This window comes from Clinocottus analis, unplaced genomic scaffold, assembly GCF_023055335.1.
Source record: "Clinocottus analis isolate CAN_PGR_092001 unplaced genomic scaffold, fCliAna1.0.p SCAF_11, whole genome shotgun sequence".
Lineage (NCBI taxonomy): Eukaryota > Metazoa > Chordata > Actinopteri > Perciformes > Cottidae > Clinocottus > Clinocottus analis.
The window spans coordinates 7,049,800-7,072,298 of record NW_027175832.1 but is presented as its reverse complement, the minus strand read 5'-3'; the positions used below and the strand labels follow the sequence as shown (position 1 = coordinate 7,072,298).

At 42.2% G+C, this 22,499-nt stretch overlaps 1 protein-coding gene across 2 annotated transcripts in view; it reads right to left on the bottom strand.

Moving 5' to 3' along the window:
• The window catches only part of LOC137781925 (netrin-G1-like), a 55,002-nt gene extending 48,881 nt beyond the window's left edge, over nt 1–6,121 (bottom strand). For both annotated transcript variants that reach the window (XM_068570950.1, XM_068570951.1), the window contains exons 1-2: nt 5,844–6,121; nt 988–1,652 (exon numbers count right to left, since the gene is read on the bottom strand). In XM_068570950.1, the coding sequence (XP_068427051.1) occupies nt 988–1,233 (246 nt within the window). In that variant the 5' untranslated portion in view covers nt 1,234–1,652; nt 5,844–6,121. The remainder of the gene's footprint in view (nt 1–987; nt 1,653–5,843) is intronic.
• Between the last annotated feature and the right edge of the window lie 16,378 nt (nt 6,122–22,499).

Genomic DNA, 22,499 nt, shown 5'->3' with positions numbered 1-22,499 from the left:
GGTAAATATTTACTCCAGGAGCTCTCTGCGGGCACACACACAGCTTTTAATGAAGCACTTTAAAGCCTTTGGGCTCTTGCTGTTACTTTGAGTGTGATTCTAAACAAATGCAACCTGGGGTTGAACTGTTGATAATGGTTGATAAGGGGAAATTGAACCACAGCGCTGCACATTTAGGTGAGCCTGTAGTGCATAATAACCCGGATCCGTACAATTACCCTGTCACTGTTGTGTGTGGCTGTGTGCTGTGTCGTTGTGTGTGGTTTGACTGTGCATGTGCACTCATATATACAATGCATGTATGCCTGTGTGTGCTCATGAATGTCGGACTGGTTGGCAAACAACAATATCACAATATTGTTATTACAGTATGCTGCATATTTGAGGAGCAGGACAAAAGAACAACCACTTAAGTTATGCAGCGCTTTGCTAGAGAGGGCAACATCTATCAAGGGAGGGCAAAGAGATTGCAAAAGAAAGTTTTTCTATAAAATTGTCCATAGAATTTCCAAGATATATATATATATATATATATATATATATATATATATATATATATATATATATATATATATATATATATATATATATATATATATATATATATATATACAAGATGTCTGTGACATTGTGTCGTAAATATAACATCACATTTATCTTAGCTAAACCAGACAGATGAGCTCAGAAATGTGGTGTTATTGTTATTTATTCTCCGTGTATTTGTACTGTACGTCGTCATGTATGCGCTTGCATGTATCTTCCCAACCTGCTTCTCCAAGACGTGTACTCATGTTGACTTGTGACTGCGCTCCTGCGTGCTAGCACTTGTGTCCTAATGCCCAAGCCTCTGTGTGCAAATGAATCTCTGCTGCAGTGGCAGCATGTTGTCTTGTATGCACTGCTCTCTATCCCTGACCCAGTATGCTGTGTGATCCTGCCTACGGCGTCGTTTGTCTCCATCACGGGACAGGCGAGGTTACGACTCACCAAAGCGCAGTACGTTTCAGGCGGATCTCCACACGTGATATTTGGGGGGTCGAGGGCCACTCGCAGGTACTTTGTCATGTCGGTGGCTTCTGGCTGACAGGCCATGTAGTCCCACGCCAGGCCCTCTTCTGTATAGATCTGGGACTTGCACACGTCATAGTGTCCCCAGGCCGCCGGGTAATGTTGCATGGCATGTGACATGCTGGTGCACAGAGCTTGCAGAGTGAACAATACAGGCCAAATCATCGCTGATCTCGTTCTGGGTGGTTTCTGTGGAACTTCTTACTTTTATCTTTACAGCTGCTGCTGCTGCTGCTGCTGAGTCACAAAAAGGGCAATATCTCTTTCGAACTTTTTTAATTTAACTGCAGCTTTGAGCGGTGCAACAGCGCATTTGGGAACTGTGGCAGCATGCTGCTACTTTTGTGTGAGCAGCTTCGGGCAACGATTAGCCACCATTCAGTTGTTTTGTGTTTGATTGCTGCCACTTCTGCCCGGCTGTAGAGATGTGCCAACACGGGAGCTTTTTCACAAGTGTTGAGCCGCGATGAAAGGGTCAACCACTGGTCAGATGTGATGTGCAGAGAGGAGTGACACTCCTCATAAGTCAGTGGCTGTCAGATATCGTAGCTTGATCTCGTGCCAATTGTTGTTTTTGTAGCATCCTAAAAGAAAGAAGAAAAAAAAAAACAGTTTGATGAATTACACAGATCACAAAACTGTAATATTAACAGACGTTTTACATGATTTAAGGGCACTGAGGTTAAAAAGCAGTGCATCGCACTACCCACTACTACTCACACACACACACACACACACATACATAGTGTATACACAAACACAAAAGCATCCATCAATAATAACCTTGCCAAAATCACTGTATAGTATTCAAATCGAGCTTGTTCTGCAAAACCTAATCTCCATTTGATTTTCATACAAAAAGGCTTATTTCCATGTGTGTTTAAGTTATTGCCTTTTCCGATTCTCTTGCTCCTTTATGACCGAATGTAGAGTTGCGTTTGTACCGATGCCTCCAGAGGCATTTGGGAAATATTAAAGTCAAATTGGGAGACAGAAATGGTCTATTTGAGGGATAGTTTCGTTTCTCTGAGCTATCACAAGACATCAGTCAGATGGCCTTACTCATCAGGTAATGGAGCTTGGCAGCAGTCCGTGGAGACCCACACAATCTGAATGTCTCAGGTATAACGTGTTGTAAAATGGAGCTGCTATATTCAGCTGCATGCGATCGAGTAATGGCGGTGTAAATAGGAGTTAAGTTACTGTTGACTGTCAATGTTCTGAGATGGTCTGAGCTTTGTCTTTGTGAAAGGAAGTCCGTGTCGCCATGAGGGAAAACTACACTTTCCCACTGAGGGCACAATTTCAACGAGCATGTAGAGTTATCCTCCTTAAATGGACATTATTGGTTTGCAATGTCACATTACATTTACACCGCAGATTCAGATTTTAATAAAACGCCTTCCACAAGCAGCTGGTAGATGAAGTTGAGCCAGTAACTTGTTCCAGTGAACAGCTTTACTCTCTACCCTCTAGGCTGAGGATGTGACCGACAGTCATTGCTGAAATAAAACATTTGAGGTAATGTGTGGTTCACTACTTTTGCATTTGTGTCATGATATTACAGTTTTTATCACCAGAGTATTGAGTCAAGATAAATATAAGAGGAGATAAAGTATATCATGTGAAAGGAGAAAGACTCGGATCATAGTTGGGAAAGAGAAATTCCTCCGAATGAGTTGCTACGGCTCACACTCGGAAGCTGATATTCTCCCTGCTGGTATACGGAGGCATTATAATTCAGTATTTTAAGTTGGCCATCTTGTCTTGGCCTGAGCATTTTGACCTTTAAGGCAATTACTGCCTCCCTTCTCCTAACCTAATGCCCATTTTACAAAATGACTACCAGCTTGACTCCATTCAAACTGCAATGACAGATGTTCATCTGAGCCAGAAAAGTGATCTGCACTGCCATTCAGGCTGCGCACACTCTTCAAAGTGAGCCATGTCAGGAGGTATGGATGGCAGGCTTCATTTGACAGACCTCTGGTGGGACTCAGAAGAAGAAACTGGGAGAAGAAAACCCAAACGCTTTAAATGTGCTCACGTCAATCAGCAAGACTGCTAAGAAAAGGCCAATTACAAATTTGATAACATAGCTGGAGGCCTGAGTGGTGAATAGGCCATTTCTTTCACTGGGGATGTGTGGCGCAAAATTCAGAAATGTAAATGTCAGTTTCAGATCAGAGATGTGTAATGTGATGGGCTCTTCCCAACTCCCGTGGCCACACACATGCACACACACACACACCTGGACGAACCCTTTTTCATAAAACTGAGGTTGACTTTCATTATGAAGACAGTAAAATTAGCTGCCAGCTGCCGTGTCCTAGAGGGCACTCATCTTATTTTTATTTAATAGGGAACATTCAGAGCTAATAAGCGACAGCAAATAGAGCTGACCACGGGGATATTGGATCCATCGACACTTGGAGTAATGAAATCTCTAGAAATAGAAGGAAAGTGACAGGATGCTCAATGAACCTGCGTTGGCAGATACCATTCAGCATCAGAGCATTAGTATGGTGAGAGGAAAGAGAAAATAGCGCATGATATAAAATCAGTATTGCGCACAATAAATTATTTCTGCGTAGAATAGGTGTTCTGAGACCATTTAGAAAGCGGAAACTATAGGGATCAAATCATCGAACAAACAACGCCAAATATGTTTTTTAAACGACACTGTGAATGTAATATACAGTCACGTTAGGATCGTCTCCCCTTGCTTACCCTGCCACTGCATCTATACCTCGTACCCAGTGGCACTCAAAATGCTGGGAGAAGCACAGGAATGTCATCATTTCACTAAGAAAAATATGAGGTCAGATTCTATATTAAATGGCATCAATATTTGAGCATCTCTCCGTATGCAGGGAGAGAGAGAGCCGAGAGCTGAGAGCGACCCCTCCACCTCCCCCACCCCTCTTTTCCTCCACTTGTTTTCGAAGCCTCTGAAACACCCCCTTGTGTCCGCTTGCATTCCATCCCCTGGGCAGCTCAAGCATGGCAGAGTGTTTTAAAAGTCAGCAGGCAGCCGTGCCCCCGTGGCTTATATTGGTTACAAACTCCCAGCCAGTCTCTTAAAAAGCATGGCGGATGCATTCCATTCATTTTATAGTAATCCTGCTAAAGTGTGCTTATGCTTTCAGTCTGAGTGTGGCTTTCTGATCGCCTCTTAGATGCCATGCGGGGCAGCGTGGAGGGGAGCTGTCCATGGTTCTGAAATATATGGGACAGAAAAAGTACTCCCGCAGTTCTCCATTGGACGGCCAGCGCTTTTGAACATTGATCTGTATGATTTCAAGAAGACACTTGTATTCATTTCAGAATGAAAACGGACAAGAAAAGCTTCTGACAGCCTCAACAGATGCTCCGCATGTGGTTCATCCTGCAACAATGGCTATTTTGTTTCCGTATGGAGCACCTGGTCAGGATTTTGGATGTGCACAGATACAATACTGCCTTATTGTGGTTATTGATTTTGCTGACTTCCAACCAGTAACTTCTGATCCGCAGCCAGTTTGAGCAGACTGATGCTTTGTGGCTGGCTGATGAGCGCAACAATAAACGGGTTAATGCTTCCAACGCTCTCTGTGCCAAGAACCAACCCTTCCATACGAGTCCCAGTGGGATCGACTGGCACACAGAAGCATGTCTGTACTGGCATGTATTTGTCTTTTTATTGTCTTTCACTCCTTCAGTCTCTCTCTCTCTCTCTCTCTCTCTCTCTCTCTCTCTCTCTCTCTCTCTCTCTCTCTCTCTCTCTCTCTCCCTCTGTGGGTTTCTCATTCAGTATCTCAGTCCTGTTTTCTCTCGTCAATCCCTCTCCATTTCTTTGTCTCCTAACAGCTTTCTTGCTGCACTGGATGCGTTCGAACATAAAACATTGGAATCAACGTAGAAGGGCTGCGCCTTTAGCCTCTGCAATTTGACTCACTTTTTTTTGACTTACAACAAGGAGTGAATGTGCTTCCATGCAAATATCTTTCTCCCTGAGTAGATACGGTTGACGTGGAGACAATTTGAGGGTCCCCTCGGTGTGGAGCCCAGCCAGAGAGCCAGCTCGTCTGCACCATTGCCACACATGACATCTGATGCTATGCATTATTCAAAGTTCTTCTCCTGAACCACCAACATGCAAAAATGCAGTTGCATGTTGCAAACATCTTTAAATAGAGGACATGTAGAATTCAAGCAATCAGATGAACAGGACAGGGATCAAGGGAAAAGTCCAATCATCTTATATTTCGCCAGGTCATATACACATTTTAAATCTCGATGCAAAGGAAGCAACCATTTGTCATAACTTAAGAGAACGTAAGAGAATCTGTGCTTGGTATGTTACAGGTCAGATTTTGCGCAGAGGCACGCCTAGATCTGACTTTACTGACCTGCTGCTCAACAGGTTAAAGACACGTTATTCCATTTGTTAAAAGACAAAATGTAATGAGGATACGTCGAGAATAACAGCTGCTTTAAAAGAGGTGTATACAACGAAAATACAGATCCGAAAGCTCCCATATCTTGCAAAAACAAACAACATCTCAATACGATCAAACTTTTGAAAGAGGAAAGTAGTGAGGACTGGGTTTATTATATGTTCTGAGCCGCTCATTCCTTATTCATTTAATCCACTTCAAATCTGATAACAGTTAACGTTCCGCCCATGAACCAGCCCACTGTAATTACCCTGTAATTGCCCATTTAGTTGTGGCTGTTATCATCATTCACGTAACGCTATGCAACATGAATGCTCAAAACACAGCAGTACTCACATTTAAATGCGCTCCTGGGACGAGCTGCTCATTCAACAAGTTATTCACGGGGTGGTTGCAGGAAGATTTGCATGCGCCTCTGACTGCTTCTTCTCGCTCTAACTTGACCAGATGGATCAATAAAGGAGATCGTATGCGCAGAAAGCGCGCATTCACGCGGAGGGCGCACTGTTTTCTCTTTCTTTCAACTTTTCTTTCAACTTTCGCGTCCCACTAGTGCAACCATTGCTTCCAAATAAAGTCCGAGACTCGCTTTCGCATTTAGACTGTTTCTTTCTTTGCGCGCTTACGAACGCCGCCGAGGATCGACCGGTACGCACACGAGCTGTCGGGCTTTACGCAGCGCTGCTCTTGGCGCAGCATTCATCGGAATGGCGCACGAGAAAAACACTTCAAGTAGCCGTTCAGGTGATTCACAGTCGCATAAACACTGAAGTCCATCAACGTGCATTAAAACATCCCGTTGGAGAGCCGCTCTTGGAGTTGTTGGGATAGATGTCCGAGCCCAGCCGACTTGTGGACGAGAGAGCAGGGGCGAGATAAGCGATCTTCCTCAAATGGAGCTACTAAGTCCAGTTACATACGACCGCTCCGCCGGGTCCTAAAGATAATAGCGACTTGTTTGTAAATTTCCAACTTCTACGGATGTTTTTTCCGCAGTTGTGACAATTACAAACTGCGCAAAAACGTCCAGCCTTCTAATTGAGTTATTTCTTCTAATCAGAGATTCATCCTCCGGATCTTTATTTCCATTGTGGCCGATATTGTGTTTCAAATACAACTGGTTGCAAGAATCAAACAGAGGAAGCGATTTTTATCTCGCTGTGATGCTTTTCTAAAAACCCCGAAAATTGAGTCTCTCCCTTTTCTTTGAAGAAAATACAATTAAAGAAAATGCATGACACCAAATCCACTTGTAAAGAGAGACACCTCCGCAGTGGCACTAAAGTGGAGTCCTATATTTAAAGTTGTAATTACTTCTCGGCGGGCTGCATCGCTTTTCATGGCTTTGTTATGGCATTGCACTCAGTCAGCTTACAGCATACAGTAATACATATAACAACCATCACTCGTTGTAATGTGTATCACATACACCTTACACCGTGCAGACCTACGAGTAATTAATGTTATCATCACAATTTAGAAGCCACTAACATGATGCGACGCATGTGGAGAGTAAATCCACCGAAACTTAAGAGGCAAGTCCTCGTGGCAGAAATTCAAAGTACAACACAATACGAATCGAGCCTAAATTGCAAGAGTTGGATATTTGAAGAAAGATCAATAAAAAAAAAATACAAATTCAACATGATTTAGTTGTTGTTTGTCTAAATATCCGACCGGAGGTTACGGACGCGTATAATCTCCACTTCGACACTCGATGCTTTCGGAAAACAAAAAAATGTAATCTTACCTTTCATTTTAAGAATGTGTCTGGATTGAAGCTGCGTTTGCCAAAAAACAAAAAGAAGAAGGAAAAGGAAAAGGAAAGGTAGTATACAACTCCTCTGGCCGGAGTTGTTGGTGTAATTATTCGACAGAGCTGCTAGAATAACTACAGTTAGGTGCGTCTGCCGGGCTCCCTTGGCGAGGAGTCCTAGATGTCACACTCTCGACTACAGGGTGCCAAGCAGCACGGCGAGCAGCCGCGGTGACAGGTCGCTGTGAACACGCATTTTAATTGTGGTGTAATGCCAACTGGTGGAGATTGCGCGATAAGAACAACCGCGCCCATCTGAAGGTCACCACAGTAAATGAGTGGACCGCATCCTGTATCGGTGCAATAAAGCCTCAAAACTGAGTTGTAGAACAGGGGCATATTTGGTTTTTCTGTCGTTGTTTGTCAAACAAAATAAATGCAAAGGTGCTCATGTGGAAAGCTCAGGTTTCTTACATTCTGCTGTCTTCACTGTCTGAAGTCGTTGTTGCAGGTTCAGCACCTTGGACAGCTCTTGCGCCCTTAGGCAACTTCATGACACGCTGAAGTGGATTTTTTAATGACGATAGTAACTTATTATAAATTAAAATGATGCTTTGAAACACTTTGTGTAGTTGAGGAGTTTGTGATAAACGGTTTATACCGTTTATGTTTGTAAAATATAATTTGAGTATGTTATGGGTCCCTCTCTTCCCTCTATCTTCCTTTTCTCTTACGTCATTCGGCTGTCCTTTTTTTTTTACTCCTTTCTTTACATCCACTTATTCATTTCTTTTCATAATGAAAGAATAAACCCGTTGGAATGAACCATCTCGTTTCAAGGGGTCAGTTTGACCTTCATTTCGTTCATTCCATCTCATTTGAAGAATCAGAGTATAGGTCTAATTTCCAAACCTCTTTTCTTAGCTCTTCGTCCCATTTTCTGAAGAATGTATCTGAGCAGCTAAGTGTTTAAAATGCCCCAAATAGAACCACAGCATGTATTGATTTCTGGCAAATTAATATGCAATGAAAGAGCTGTAATCCCATTAAAAAGTGACAAAGACATTTCTGTTCTGATAAAAGCAGATTTTGTTCAGGACCAGAGCTGAATGACAACAAGGCTCTCATCCCCACTGAGGTAAAGTGGCTCACATTGAATCAGAGGGTTCAGCCTTTGCTTGGAGCGACTGCTGCTCTTGACATTTCCATTAAATCATTCCTCCTGGAAATACTACCATGCCGCTCTGACAGCCACACACATGACTGTGCTCAGTCATTTTGATTATAAGCAGTGTAGATAGACAGAATGATGGATGGATAGATCCGTATCAGCCAAATTCTCCAAAAGTGTGCATTGTTGACGTGTTAACATGTTCACGGTGATGATGCTAACATGCTGAGCTTTAGTTTAATGTCTTAGCATACTAATATTTGTTAATAAGCATGAAACGGACAATACACCTGAGGCTGACGGGAGTGCCATTAGTTTTATTGAACCAAAGTATGAGACCAATGAAAATTCTGACCTGATGATGCCGCGAGATAAAAAGTCTGATAAACAAAGTGATTATAACTACATTTTTACAACATCTCATTACAAAAGCTTTTAAACATTTCACTCAAAACCACAAATCACACACAAAAAAAGAGAAAAGTCAGAGGTCCACCAATGTCAGAAGGATGGGGACCTTAAATGTCGCGGGAATCAATGTAACAGATGATGTGCTATTCCAGTATGTACCAACTAACTTACCGACATTGCCATATAGCCATGCCCCTATAGCGTGCCTAAATATAAATGTCCAAGGCCCTAATGTTTAAAGAAACATCCACTCGATACATTCAAACAATCCCCATGGCATTGTGGGTATCCGTCTTTGCTTTCCTTATCTCCATCTCATAAACAGTAGAACAAGCATTGGACCGGAGAAAAAGGCTGCAGAAGACGGCTCCCCTCACGCCCCCGCAGGCCCATGCGGGTCAAAGGCTGCCAGGTCATCCGGATGAATCCTCAAAGCCTGCTTGAAATCACATCAGAAAGTCAGGAATTCCTGCATAGCGGCTCCATGTTTCTTTCAGCGGCGTGCCACGGTGCACGATGAGGATACAGAGGTGGCGTCTGCCCTCTCACCCTCAGCGTGTCCTCTCCCTCGGTGCCACCGAGAGCTCGCGCCGACGGAGATGGAGGGTTTGCCGTTTGATTCAGCTCCCGGGGGTCTATTGATAGTTTCAAAGTGGAGTCCACCTGCCACTGCTTTAATCATCCGTGACCCCGGCTGCGTGTAGGAAGACCGCACAGGGGGACGGGATCACCCGCCCTGTGCGCGTGTGCGCTTGCGTGCGTGGTCAAGAGAAAGTGGACAAAGTAGACGGAGAGACGGCTCTAGAGAACGGGGGAAGAGATGTAAAGACAGAAGACGTGGAGAATGAGTGAGTCTGTCCTGCCGCTTCTCAACCCCGTTGTTGCCGCCACGTACAAGTCGAGGTTTTATCTACATGTCGCGAGTTGAAAATAACACTATTTTTTATTCCATCCGGCTCCAGCCTTCTTCTTTTTTGACTTTCTCATGAAGCATTTCTATCTGGTTTGAATGTATTATTAGTGTATTCAATCAGATTGTTCTCCAGAGGTGGAGCAAAGTGAATCAGCATGCAGGCAGAACTTATGGCTGCCAAATTAATTAAATTTATTCCAAAGCCTTTCTTACAGCCAAGGTTGTAATTATGGCATGCAATTAGAGGAGGTATAAATATTAGATAACTTACCAATTCCCAGTGAAAGTTAACCCAAATGTTTAATTTTTTTTTTTATCCAGGTATGGGTGATTTACATAAAGATCTCGGAGTGCTCCAGGCTTTAATTAAAGCAACATTCTCATACTGGTGACAAACATCACTCATTTATTGTAGCAATTGGGTGAGGTGGCTGTTATGACTGTTTATCTTTGCTAATTGCGTCACCAGAAGTCTGCCGATAATTGGTCTGAAACTTCACCTTTAAAGTGACAAGTGCAGCAACCGTAAGGTGGCATATGACAGTGTATCTTTTCTCCAAGTGAGACATAGTTGTGAATTTGAGTTGGTTGTTACCACACATAAAAGTCTCTGTGTTCAAGGAATATGTGACATTTTTTGGGAGAGTATGCCAAAGCCACTGCAGTGCAGCTTAAAACAGGAAGTGATCAGGGTAAGGAAGGAGGTGGCAGAGTCAAAAAACACTCTTTGAAATTAGTTCAAGCACTGCAGTGTGTGTGTGTGTGTGTGTGTGTGTGTGTGTGTGTGTGTGTGTGTGTGTGTGTGTGTGTGTGTGTGTGTGTGTGTGTGTATATATTAGGGAAAGTAAGGCTGATTTTAGAAACCAAGTATGAAATGTATTAATTAAGTTGGTATGTAAACATCCTTATTTACTTTTATGGTAAAACGATAAAACGGATAAAACTGATATTGGATATAAGAAAAATGTCCACGGTTGACTGTCATAGCGAAAAAACCTCTAAACATTTTGACCAGTTCACATGATGACGAAACAACTCAGCTGTGATGTACCGTGAAAAAAATGGTGATGATTGCATCTAGTTTAGAGAATGCTGAGACTGGTTTTAGACATTTATTTACATGCATCTCCATCATTGTATTCATATATTCCACTGCTTTAGTACATCAATTGAAAGCACCAAAACATTCGACCACATGAGTAAAGTCATGTTTATGTTTTTAAGAGATATGAAGAGTTTCCAAAATCGAGATTGAATTTTTCAGGTCATATTTTCTCTCTAAACGTTTGCCTTATAACAATGTTGGCTCATAATGTAGAGAGCTGAGATTGTTCTGCAATGTTTGATATAAAACACGGGTTTGTGTCTGATATGTAAGTGCATTTAAAAAGTGTAATTCAAGAAATGATGTAAAATGGAGAAAATGACCTCAAGGTACAGAGGGTTAAACCGAGTGAAAACGGTCACTTTAATGTACCATTGAGTCAAAGCGGGAACACGTGGGTCACTCTGAACTTACATCACACAACACTGTGTTTGAACACTGACAACATTTCCAGTCTACGCACATCAACCCTCTGTTACGATGCACTGATCGTAGCTGGGCTTTGTGACAAAGAAGGCAAAGGAATTCCATGGAAAGGAGCTATTGATGGAACCAAATCCAATTTGTAAACAAAGTCAGAACAAAATGGAACGCTGAGTAGAGTATCCACAACTGAATTATTTGAAATGACTCATGGGGATTCATTTTGTTATTAGTATACATCATCATAAGTAACATTCAAGAACGCTGCATGAGGCTTTCCTCTTTGCACTCCTGGAATCTTGAATTAAAAATCTCCTTGCTTGTTGAGTGGGTGGCACACTTCCTTGCCAGGTGTGAGAGAGGCAATGGGTGGCACCTCAGCTGCACCGAAACCAGGGCACGTCTGGAACCCCGACGTCTCTTGCCGTGAGAGAAGTGGGCAACGGGCCAACCTCTCTGGGAGCACTGCTGTATTTCACTACATGATGGATGGCACTGGTCATTTTTAAACGTAACAAATCAGTTCATCAACAGCCCCCCCCCCCCCCCCCCAATATTTGAGACAAGATAAAACATGTCCTTTTAGGATAAAGGCTGAAATTAACACTCTAATGAGGTGATAAATGTGAACTATTCCCATTTGAGCGATCGGCCAATTGACACATTCAGATTATGTCCTGTCTTTTTCAAGAGGCAGACGACATGCCATTGAGTGTTTAATTGTGACAGAATCTCTTGTAATTGGCTCATACTTGCCACAGGCTTTTTCAAATTTTCAAGACAAGATGATTTTGAAGAAAAATTGCCTTGATAATGACACAATCAGAGGACTTCAGGTGTCAAAAAAAAAAGCTGAAAAGCAGAGAAACAAATCATTGCTGGTTTTAGAGGTGAAAAATAACATCCCGTTCAGTAATAGACTGAAGGAGATGTTGTGTGTCTTTTTTTTCTTTTGCAGAAAAGCGTTGGTTCCGACAGCTCTAAGTTTTGATTCACATATCTACAAACCCATGTGAGGCTCTTGACATTTATTAGGTACGGCATGTCAAACAGTCCACATACTCCCCGAGGTTATTTTGCTTTTGTCTTGACAAAGTTTAGACTTGTTATGTGATGCAGAGGAGAGCTCCGATTTCTTTACAAGATTCCTGGTGTGTTGGCATGCTGATAAACACTCTGCAGGCCCCAGTACGGTGGGTTTGTATTTCAGATTACAAATGTGTAATAGCCGACACAACAGGGTAATTGCTCTGTGCCTTGATCTTTACCACGATGACATTTCATGCGGTTTAAAGCCTCATTTACTGGGAAACTGTGGCGTCACTTTCTGGAGCAGATTGTAAAATGTGTTAAATCCCATGTCTTCGTCAGAGGGAATAAAAAAGAAAATCGTGAGAATGAATCGGACAAAGATAGTCATACTTGGCTCGACATTTATGTCTCGAAGCTTTTCAGTAGTTGTGTGACCACTGGTCTACTTCCCAGAAGGCAGACTTAGATGGAATACATCCCAGAATCAATTATCTATAAATTGGATTGCATTACAGAGAGCAATAGCGCCGAATGCGTCTAACAGAGGCACAAAGAAGACAGTCAACAGCGTGGAACCAACCAAAGCCGGGCACATGTTAACATGGTTTGGCACACACACATTGCCACTGTCATTAATTAAAAATGCCAAGCAGCCATTCACTAGTCTTTGTTGCTGTTACATGCATCTCTCTCTTCAGGCAGTGCTGTCCCAACACACACACACAACTATTAATGGAGAGGAGTTTTCTTGTGTTTGTCCTTATTAATCACCTGACTAGCGATTAAGCCGATCCTGTGCTGAGCGTGTTACTCTCATATATCATGCTATTTGTGTCTGTCATGTTCTGAGCGCTTCATTATTTCCAACATGGACCATTGGCAGACGACAAGGCAGTCATTGACCTCTACCTAATCTGCTTTTGATTGAGGGTAACACATTTGGATGGGGAGACTGCCTGCTAATGTTTAGGTGCACTTAGAGAATATTGATTGAGAGCGTTACACGCATTACGCATACGCTGTAAAATAAAGTCCACTATCTTGATTTGTGTGTGCGAGTGTGTAAATGCTTGACTAAGCATTTACTCTCCCATGTCTAATCCACTTTTCATTGAGGTTAACCTGCCGGGATGTTAAAAACCACAGGGACTTGTGCTGCTCATAAACTGAACTCAACTGCAGAAGCTGCTGTAGTATCAGGAGGAAAGAGATCACGTCTCCAAAAACTCCAGCCAGCCCCACGAATAACAAGCCTCTTGCTAACTGGCCCACCTGAACTGCACAAATGTCCCTACAGTAGAGAAATTGACTGGTTCTGACATTATTATCCATCTTGTTTTTAGTCACTGAACATGGCAAGATATTATTTCTGAATACATGTGAACCAAGATCATCACCAGATCATCTACTGAATGTTTGCAGTGGTCACGAGTTTACCCTGCGGGAACTCTGCAGCCTGGAGGACAGAGGCCAGACAACCTTCGATGCCAAGTCGATTCTCACAGCGAACCCGGTTGAGTTTGAGGTGAGACCAGAGGGGCGCACCACGGACTGAGATTAGCGGGTTAGCGAGGGATATGGAGTTTTCAATGTCACAAGGATCTCTCTTAACCTGGCTAGATCGCTATCACAACTTGAACTGCAGACCTAACCTGGGCCCGAGCAGTTCATGCTGTTTCTGAGTTTTGGATTTAAATCAGCTCAAAATCGTCTTTCAAAGAATCTCAGGAAACCCGTTATGAATGCAAACTAGCCGTAATGTCGCGATAGTAATACCACAGAACAAAGTTAAAACATTACACTAGAACAAACTGTATGCATTTTTTTGCCCAGCAAACATGTATATTTTTTGTCATTAGTGTCAAATTTATGCAAAAATACTGTTTTAGTGTCTTTGCAATGTCACTCCTCATCTGTTTAGGCACAGGTAACATACATTTAAATTTACCCGATAAACGATATGAAAAAAGAAAAATAAGAAAACAAAGAAGCAGAAGAAATAAACTAAGTTTAATATCACGTGACGTTTACTTGTATATGAAATGAGGTGTAATTTAAGAGCAAGAAGAAAGAAAGCTGGACTCTGGTGAACTTGCTTTGCCTCAGGTCCAGAGTTCACCACAATTCAGATTGTTTAGACATGAGATAAATATCTAGTCCATACAATACAGTAAAGTGTTTTCCATTGTTAAAAACACCACTTAGAGAATGAGTCCACATTCACCAGATGCTAAAACTGCATGAATTAATTCATGAAAATAGTAAGAAAAGAGGTCACAAAATCATCAGTCCTCATTTCTTGTAAACAAACATTCTAAAGTTCAGCCAAAGTTTTTATGAGGCTTCAGCTGCTTAAGTTAGTCAAATCAAGTTGATGATACTGATGAAAACAACATTTACCTCCAGCTACTCAGTATAAAGGAAAATGACTTTGGATGTAAATTGCATGCAAATATTTCTAGAAGTGAAATGTTTGTACATTTATTTCTAACTAAATGGAGACTATACAACACCATATGAGTTGTATCCTGCATGTTTGTGCTTTTTACATGATTTTGACATCATTATGATGACATAACTTGATTTGCCAGGTATGTCACTAAATTCACTGATTGGTCAAAAATATGAAAAATACTGTCTGCTTATTTGATCAAATAACATAGTATTTTATCCATAACCATGTTTGAATAAATGATGAATGATTAGAAAGAAAGAAGCCTATGAGCTTTTATGAATGACTTTGTGAACAATTATACCTGCATAATCTATGGTTTAGATAGTAATACTCATTGCAGTTAATATTGACTTACTAACATACAAACATACATGTCACCAGTGGTTATTTAAGAATGGATTTCCAACATGTATAACTGCATCTGTTCATACATTCAGCCATTCATTGCCATGCTGCAGCCAGAGAGCAGTTGGTTTTTCTATTCCCCCGGTATTAACAGGCATTGACGTGCCTCCAGCTACGGCATTTCATCAGAAATTCAAGTGATTAAAAGTGGAGTGGAAGCACATTTTTGGATACTTGGAATGTCTCAGCCACAAGTTTTCTGGAGCATTGCTTGAGCAGACCTTTATGTGGAAGATAACTGTCATCACATATTTTTTCTGCCAATCTTATCTCCCCTCAAAACATGATATTTTTGGAGATAGAGCTACTGTACTTTACAGGCTCACGTAGCCACCCATAGCGTGCTCTGTTCACTTGCCCGAATATATATATGCTACCTTTATTTATTCCACACAAACAGATACATGTACACACAAGAACCATTCCCACAAAAATACACATTTTTGTAAACAATGCTCTGAAACGGGGGCGTCCTCGTCAAATGTTTCCTGTAGATTTTCTGATTCGGTTTGCTCCTTGAAGTAACCTTTCTCATTCGGAGAGTCTGCAATGCAGGCTGTCTTCATTTGGGTGTTTGTTAGGTGGGCAGGGTGGAGACTGCATTATTTATGATGAGGCAAACCAGCAGCAAGTGAAAGGCACCAAACAGACATGAAAACACACCAGAGCAAAGCAATCGAACACAGCCCCCGTGCATTTAGTGACGCCTCATGACACCTCTTTTCATTTCCAACATAAAACGTTGCATCCGCACATGCCGAGCGCCTCGGAGAGGACGGGAACGAGAAGCTTCAGAATTGGGAGTCCTGTGGGAGAGGGGGCCAGCAAATCTCCCCCCCAAATGTTGGTTTGAAAGTGTCGCAGCTGATTTGTCGGAAAAGAAAGTAGTGCGTCGAAATGATGATAAACATTTCTCCAGATGAACAAGGACACCTCTATCTCCCCCCCCGCCCCTCTCTCCAAACCCTCCACCACATCTGGAGGAAGCATTGTCTTCCGCAGAAACAAAATGTCACATCAGCGCTTCAATAGAGTGCCGTCTCCTGTATATAGACAGATGAATTCATATTACAATGCAAATGGCCCTTATTCATTACCATCCACCACTGGATCTTCTTTGTTCGTTGGGATTAACGTTACTCTCACAATCTGAAGAGTGCCTGATAGACAGACTTACTTACGAGACGTTTATGTTATGGAACATGAATAAAGAAGGAAGGCGAAGCGGTTGGGTGCAGACCAGGCTCTCTGGAGAAGACGGGGATGGGCTGGGAGACGAGTTGCTGGGTGGATGGGTGGGAAAGAGGTGCCGTGGGATGGAGGGCGGCGTGGAGGCCACGGGGTCCGCGGGCCAGGTTCTGCTGAGAAATCCTCATGTCTTCCTCACTCTGCGAGGCAGGTGCTGGAATCCAGCGAAAGCTCTTAAATATTAAACGGCAACCACCTGCAGTCTTTCCCCTCTCTTTCTATTCAATAATAGAGGACAGCCGTCAAAGCTGTGATATTTCTGTGTGTTAGAGAGTCGGAGAGCGTGTGTGTAGAGAGCTGCATAACAGAATGGTACAATTCATGTTTACAACAAAACCAACACGTGCACTAACCAGCCGATGTGTCGATGGGGTTACGAGAACACAGATTCTGATGGATGGATAATGAACTTAAATTGCATCTCTAATGGGTTCCCCTTATATCATGAACACTTCTTAAAGAGCTGGCTAGCAGGTTTTTTTTTTACTTATTTTTGGAATCTTTTGAGAGATAAAATGTAAATTTCTAAAAAAAAAAAAAAATCATCTGCACGCCTATGCAGTCAGTGATTCTGTGATTTTGCCAAATTCAGCACATATAACCTTTCTTCAGAATTGCTGACTCCACTTTTGATATTTTACAAATATAGATAGGTGGTTCATCTTGTCATTCCTAGAATTGACTTCAATCCCCGAAATGGATTTGGGTATTTCTCTGGAGTCCCAGTGTTGGCCTCATTTCATGATCAAAAGAGCTCTCTCTTGCTGCCCGGGACAGATCTGGAATTAAATGACTATCTTTGATGACTCACTTAGCAAAATTACAACCCTGTCTCGAAAGATTACCATCCCTGCTGTTTCATTTTTTTCCCCCTAGATCAGATGGGCAGTTAAAAGTCTTGATTTTAGATGTCAATTCAAGATAAAAGCTTTATGTGCACTCAAAAGATAATGAGACTCTTCTTTTTAATCCTAATTATCGTGTTTATTCATCAGATAGAATTGTAAAAATATACATCCTGCTGTCGGATTAAACATGGTCATATGTTGGTCAGATCTAGAGATAACATATTATGAAAATAAGTTAAACATATGAATGTCTGTTTCAAATAAAACCAAGAGTCTACACCCAGAGGTCAAGATTGTTCTTGTGATTCTGGTTTCACGTTTTCTCTGGAGAGAGAACTCTCTTACTGCTGCAGCTGTTGAGGAAACAGTTTGGAATTTTTCTCGGCGTTTTATTTTGACACTTCTTGTGGAAAAAAAGGGACGAAAAAAATCAGCGTATCGTCTTTCTCTCTTATGGCGACGCAAGAGCATCAACACCGCGCTCACGTCTGTGTTGAGGACAGAGCTGGAGCCAGAACAATGTGCGGCTTTAGGGTCTCCTCAGGAGAGAAGGGATGGTTTGATTCAGCTGTTTTCTGTTCAAACTCGCATTTACCGTATTACATATAGAGTTCAACAGAGCAGACTTGCAAAGGATCCTTTTACCTCGAATGATTTTAAATGAGTTACTTAAACAGTTCCTCATGGATACTTCTCAGAAAATAACTGACCTGGGAGGTTTGATGCAACTGACGCAGTGAATGTCATTGATATGAATGTCAGAGACGAAAGGATTTCTATCCATTCCTCTGGTGAAGATGGAGACGATGTAAAGAGCAATCTCTTGGCGGTGCAGGGACGAGAGGGAGACAACATATGGAAATGAGCTTCCTTCAGGTTTTATTTCTTCTAATAGCTGCGGTAGTCTTTAATAAGTGTTTGGCAAACCAGTGGGAATCTCATGTCCAACAAGTGAATGCTTCGAAGAAAACAAAATGCGGCTTCCTTGAAAGATTTTTTCCTCTAATCAAACAGTGAATTGTGTTTCCTAACCCCTTGTGTCAAGGGTAAGTGTTCATGTCGTTGCGTGGATCCTCTATTTCTTTCGTTAAATAATGGATTTTTTTTTGTACCACTATATGAATTCGTTCAAACACTTGAAAATGAAAAAAAAAAAATAACAACGGGACAGAGGCGTTGTGGGGAGTTGGAGAAAATTGGTTGTGCTACCTTCATGTTGAATCTCTCTCCTGTCCCTCAGTGCAAGGCACTTTGTTCCTACTTTCCTTGCACCACAGCTGGACTCTCCCGGTATCACAAGATCACATGAGAGTCGCAGGATCACAAGATTATACCAAACTCCATCTTGCCAGGCTTCAACTGATGCATTTTGTGTCCGAACAACAGCGGTTGAGACCAATCAGCACCTTGAAGGGGCTACTTGCAGTTCACAAGGGCTTGGTTCAGGTGTGTGTGTGATGAAACTGTTTCATTAAACAACAATGGCTTCCTCAAGAGGTTGGCAATGACGCTGCAATAGCATCAGTTATATCGGAACCAGAGAGCGTTTTTAATCATTAAAAGAAGAGCAAAGAACGAAACTGAAGGAAAATATGTTTTTACTCTTCTCCCGACGTGGGCTGGCCAGAGTTTGATTGACAGATGGTTAATCCAATCACATGCCAGGTATTTTTCTGAAGCGCCTGCCCTTTTCCGTACACTTTCCAGTTAGATGGTTCTGTGTGAAACCATGAGGTTTGTCAGAATAACATGCCGCATCAAACCTTGTACTGTGTTTGTTTCAGTCATGATCTGCATTTGTTAAAAAATGTTGGTCCGAAATTTAAGTGACGTCTAATTGGTATCAAATTCAGTTTTATAGCATGTATATTTTTGCAGTTTTCTTATATGATAATATAATACCCAATCAGATGTTATTAAGCATGCTTTTATGATAATGTTCTTTGATGAAAGACAATAAATAAATCCCCCTGACATGCTGACAATGGCCTTACCCGCTGACGCGAGAACCACCCTTTTTTATCACTACATCAAACCTCAATGAAAGAAAAGTCAGCAACCACCCCTGTAACAGTTCAGTCCGTTCATTTCCCCTCTAACTGTTTCCTAGATGTGTACTTTAAAGTTAATCCCAATTCGAAGGGCAATTGTTGGATGTGGCACTCTAGTAAAAGGCTATAAAGCCTCGGTGATAGTGGTAACAAGGCCCAACAGGGCACTATTAGGGTGCATTTCAAATGTCGGCGCGGTGTCATTGTGTTGCCTGACAGCTGTGAATGGCAGAGACAGAGAGGTCATAACGGGGAATTTCATCCGCTCTCCGGCGAGGGGCGAGCAGAGACATGTGCACCTCTGTCAAGGCAATTCAGAGCTCGGCTGACAGATAACTGATACCTGGGCTTTAAAAGAAATGAGAAATGAGAGCAAGTCTAGGGCATTATAATCCCTTTGGAAAGGTTTTCCATCTGTCACAAACGGTGGTGACCGGGAACGGGTAATTTCCCCACAGGATTTACAGAGAACATAAAAAAAAGAGTCATGTAATATTCCCTCTATCTCCGGTAGCCTACTGGTAGACAGTAGCGGCACTACCAGGTACGGAGGGATAGACTGAATTACCCTTTTCATTTCACATGAAAAGCCAGGGTGTTTGTTTGCATGGCTTGTTAGGCATCTGTGGTAGATGACAATGTTTCAGAACATTTTGGAAGCCACAGTAGTTTGATCTGATTTGATTGACAGCGGCCTAGCAACATAATAACAAGGAAATCTATAGAGAAAAATGCCACAAAAAAAAACATTGTGTATTCATGTTGGACCCTGTTGCTTATTGTGTGAAGCTGGTTGAAAAAAAACAATTGTGTAAATAAGAGGCATGGCTCCTAGAATTTACATTTATATACACGTAATTTCCAACACCAAATAGGTTTCAAAGGAAATCAATGCAGACCAGATTCTGTTTTCTATTAACATAATGAAGAAATGTTAATTATATCAGTAATTCATTTGTCTTCTTCCCAAATAGGCCTTCCAATATTTCACAATCTTACAAGCATTATGACACTTTTGTAAACTCAAACACTGGCAGCGCTTGGTGAATAATGGGTGGAAGGCGCACAACGTAAAAAGGAAAATAATTTAGTACAAAGACACAGGTTTGCCTCTTTATATCTTCTCTTACATCTCATCATTTTACGAGGTTTCTTTTCAAAACCATCACTCCACCCAATGTGCCTGATGTGACTCGGTGCTCAGCGCGCCACCACCGGCATGGAGGACCAGTGTTATTTTAGCTGCTTCTCCCTCAATGAGCTGCACGATAGTGACGGCGGTGCCTCCCTGACAACCCGCCACTTACTCTCTTTTCCTCAATGGACGACGGAGACATGGTGGTGACAATCTCTAATCTCATGGTTGAGAAATGTATCGAGAGAAGTCCGTTACTTTTAAGAAAATAAGCCACAATAAATCAAACAGTAGATGACGCCTGACAAAATGACTGAAACATTGCTTGTCATTGCTGACTGTGTGTGGGAAATGAACTCTTTCTAAGTGATCGACAGAATGTCGTGGCCGCGGTGATCTGCAGCAGCATTCTGGATATTAGGACGTAGACACAGACAAATCGGCTCTGGGGTCAGAGGTCACTAGGGCTCATTAACCTTGACAGGCTTCTGCCTTCGATAATTGGATACTGCATCATAAGTGGTGTTGTTCCACTGAAGGAAGGAGACACAGATCTGGCAAAGGATTTGCCTGCGGGTGATATTAATGGCCCATCAGTCTCGTTTGTGTAAAGAGCTCCACACAGTAGCCAGTTTTCATTTTTTAATAGTGCTTCTAGAATATGAAACAAACAGTGTTTATGTCTGTATATTCTCTAAGGCATAGTAGATATTTATTAGATGGATATGTAATTTGCACTACTTTGGAAACTGCAATGTAATTTATACTCGTTTGGAAAGACTTTTTATGGGCCAATAATTGCATGCAAGTGTGCATTAGTTCACTTAGGCAGTTTTATTATACAACATGTACAGATTGTAGCAATGCTTACAAAGTACACTCAAGGCCTCTCCCTGTGTCCTGGCTTACCACCGGGAGCAGGAAACCTTTGCGTCTGTGAGACTGTGGCTTGTGTGTTGAGATGTTGTTGTACTTTGTACACCGGCCTATTTTGCTTCCCACCACCTACTGTTTGGCAGCTGGGATGGCTGGTGGGTGGCATTTGCGGTGGATGTGGAAGAGACTTGTGGACCGAGAAGGGACCTGTGGGTGTGAGAGGCAGATGCCTGGGCCTACAATGCTGCACACTGAGTCAAACCTTCTGTGATGTACTGTATGTTTCCACCACCTTTGCGGAGAGGCGGAACTACGTGGGAGGTGGCGTATTTCCCCAGTGTTCGGAGTCTGGCACAGTACGCTGTGCTCTGCGCCGGGGAGAGACCTGTGGGCATGGAGGACGAGTGCTGTGTCGTTTACGTTGTGGGGCACTGACTCCAGAGGTGTCTTCTGGGTTGCCTGCCATTTTTTGCATGGCGGTATAGGAAAATAAGGGATGTGATGATCATGCCGGTACACTTCCTGTAAAGTGACAGTTATTGAGCTGTGTGCTTGAAGCAAAGCAGTGAAGCCCTCTCGCCCTCTGCTGAGCAGCACTTTGGGTCTAGAGCATTGATCTATTACTGTAAGAGAGTTAGGTAATCCACTACCGCCCAAAAAGCACAATGCCCATACTGTTGAATTCCTTTGGAACAGAGACAAGAAAACTGTTGACATGACACAAACGGATTATTACATTATTTATTATAGACCATGAGCATCTTTCAAGCCTATAAATCAAGCAGGGAAAGCTAGGGGAAATCCAGAATATAAGTTGTGCCATGCAAAAAAAAAAGGCAAACTGGGAAGAGAATATTTTTTTTGAAGCAATGGGAAAGCAACTTTTACTACAATGAATGTGTGTCGTCCTGTTGTCTTGTATCCAGTTCTCATACATCTATATAACAACAATAAATCTATGGTGTATAGATATCAGGAACCTAGTCTCTTACCCACCTTGTGAAATACTGACGCTTGTTCAGTGCCTCTTGGCAGTGACACTGAGGCACCCATTAATGTCTATATAAGACCCATGCATGTCAGTATTAGAGAGCCAGAGAACAGAGGTTGTTTAAAGAGCACAGGTTGGTAAGAAGAGGGCGTGGTCACCGTAACGTCACCCG